Source organism: Crocodylus porosus, unplaced genomic scaffold (assembly GCF_001723895.1).
Source record: "Crocodylus porosus isolate Cpor-Errol unplaced genomic scaffold, CroPor_comp1, whole genome shotgun sequence".
In the NCBI taxonomy this organism is placed as follows: Eukaryota; Metazoa; Chordata; order Crocodylia; family Crocodylidae; genus Crocodylus; species Crocodylus porosus.
In genome coordinates, this window is record NW_017728906.1 from 171,412,584 (window position 1) to 171,415,025 (window position 2,442).

General features: G+C 53.0%; 1 protein-coding gene across 2 annotated transcripts in view; it reads right to left on the bottom strand.

Moving 5' to 3' along the window:
* Window positions 1-1,989, bottom strand: part of IFT88 (intraflagellar transport 88) — a 72,937-nt gene extending 70,948 nt beyond the window's left edge. Inside the window, exon 1 of one of the 2 annotated variants that reach the window (XM_019530187.1) lies at window positions 1,909-1,989. Coding sequence is in view for 1 of the 2 variants with exons in the window: in XM_019530186.1 (XP_019385731.1) it covers window positions 1,911-1,956 (46 nt within the window). In the remaining variant the exon portion in view is untranslated. The remainder of the gene's footprint in view (window positions 1-1,908) is intronic. The other variant, XM_019530186.1, reaches the window with a different exon arrangement.
* Window positions 1,990-2,442: the final 453 nt, after the last annotated feature.

Here is a 2,442-nt window from a genome sequence, read left to right on the forward strand (position 1 = left end):
CAGCCCCAGCACTCGGGTGCTGCCCCACCTGGGTGTGACAGGGCTTCTGGCTGCCTGGGCAGCTCCCTCCAGGGCCAGCCGGGCTGGCGGGCACAGCCTGGGAGCACAGGGTGGGGGCAGTAGAGCACAGACACCTCCCCGCCTGCCTGCGCTACCCTGGCTCCACCCGGCGCCTGCTGTGGCGCTGTGACTTGTAGCTGCATGGGACAGTCGGGAGCAGCAACTTTAAAAACAAAAAAATCCAATTTCTTTGTGTGCTTCTCAGCGTGCCGGAAAAATGTCTCTGCGTGCCACTAATTGCACACATGCCGGGGGTTGCTAACCCCTGCTCTAGATGCATGTTGCATGATACAGGGCTACTGAAAGCCTCCTGGCATCCTCAATCTTCTCTGGAGACCAGAAGCCTACAACCAATTCTTTCAAAGAACTGAGTAGAGCTCACTCTTAAAAAACTTTGATCGTACCACTTCTGACCATGTGTCATTAGTGCAGTTCAGCAAGATGGATGGAGAATCCTCCACTTCTTATTTGAGTTTTTCACCTATGCATTAAGAATTCAAGATTGACTAAGTCAAAGAGCACTCGAGGACCAGTCTCTGCAGCCTACTGCTTTAACAATCTTGAGAGCAGAGATGGGAACCCAGGACTCCCCCACCCTAAAGGAATCTCTTAACCACTCAGCTACAGTCATGTTCCCTTTAGGGAGTAGCTCCCTCTTTTTCTTCTTCAGCAATCCCTTGCAGTCAAGGATGATTGTCTTCCATGACTGGGGCTAACTTAACTTTAACTGTTTATTGCACTGACACACAACTTCAAGGAGAGGGGTGTGGAGTGCTGTAATCCATGCTAGCATATACCCTGATAGGTAAGGAAGTCTCCTGGGACCTGGAAATTTAGACCCTCAGCATGGCAAGCAAGAACTGAACCTAGGTGTCCCACAAGGCTATTACAGGGGTGGACTACATAATCTCCTCCTCCAGCCTTGTTTGAAAAGAAAGTTGTGGCCACAACTGCGTTGCATGCCAAGCCCAGTCCTGTCAGTAAATGCACCCAGAGCCTGCCAATGGGATCAAGCAACAGGACAGAGGGGTCAAGCATTCCTTAGTCTTGTTCTTATATCCCATTCAGGTTTGGTCAACATAAGCACCAATCAATCACCACATCATCTCTGACCCTACAGTCCATCAACCAGGATTTAACTGGCCACACTGTTACTGGGCACTTCTCAACCATTTTCAAACTGGACAGGATATCTGTGCCTCTAACCTGTACCAACGGGGTCTTCACAATGACAACAAATGCCTTTGTGGACAAGTACAATCCAGTCCCACACTGCTAACTCGTGTCCATTTACAAAACTACTTGGGGGCCTTCCAGCTCTTCACACCAATGAAGACATTGCCTTAAAATCACTGAAACAATATGTGGAAACCATACACGCAAAATAAATGCATCCTGGCCTCTGGCTCCTTTTCTAGTCCATCCAGGAAGAGCACAGACCAACGGCAGACACTTCCTCAGCCCGAGGAAGGGTGCTTGTACCCAAAAGCTTACTAAGAAGCATTTTTCCAACTATTTGAGTTCGTCTAATAAAAGATATCAGATTTACCCACAGAACCTTACTAAATAAACACATTTAGGCTTAAAGCAGGAGTCAGGCACTGTACTACTGGGCCTGCTGCAGCACTGACCGCTAGCAGAGCAAAGGCCCGGGAGCCTTGGGAATGCAAAGGGCAAGGATCAGACCAGCCAGCTCTTGCACCCGCCGCGTGGGCCGGGCCCCAGGCCCACAACGGGGCCCGGGTTCCCCCTCCCCGCAGAGCTCCGGTGCTCCTGGCCCCGGCCCCACGGGGCAGGTTTCCGCACCGCAGCACCGAACCCCCCTCCCGGCCGCGCCCACCACCTCCTACCGAGCCGGGCGAACCCCGGGCCCCAGCGCAGGCGCAATCCCACCATGCACCGCGGCTCCGGGAAGGGGGCGGGACAGCGCGTCTGGTTGCTAAGGTGACGCAATCGCCACCACCCCCAGCCCACGGTAACGTCACCTGCCCTCCGCGCATGCGCTGTTGCAGCTCTTGAAGCCGGTGCTCTCCCCCCGCCCTCACAGGGCAGCCGCCGGGTCTCAGGCAGGGGCGGGAATGAGGGTGTTCTCACACGTGGCCTGATTTGCTTCCTCACGTTTTTCTTGGCCTTCTGGGATGTCTTTACTACAGGCACTGAGCCAAGGAGGTGATCTTGGTGCTGAAGTCGCACTGCGCTGTTGCTTTTAAACGTGAGAAGGACTTACCAATCCCGTCATGCATTAGGTAGATCCTAGCTGAAGGGAATCAGCAGACTGGACAGCTCTTGCAAGTGGTTTTTAAGCAGCAAATCTTCGTGATGCTAGGATTAACTCTCCTTTTTCCATACTGGCTTCTCATGAGTAATAAGAGCCCAGGCAGA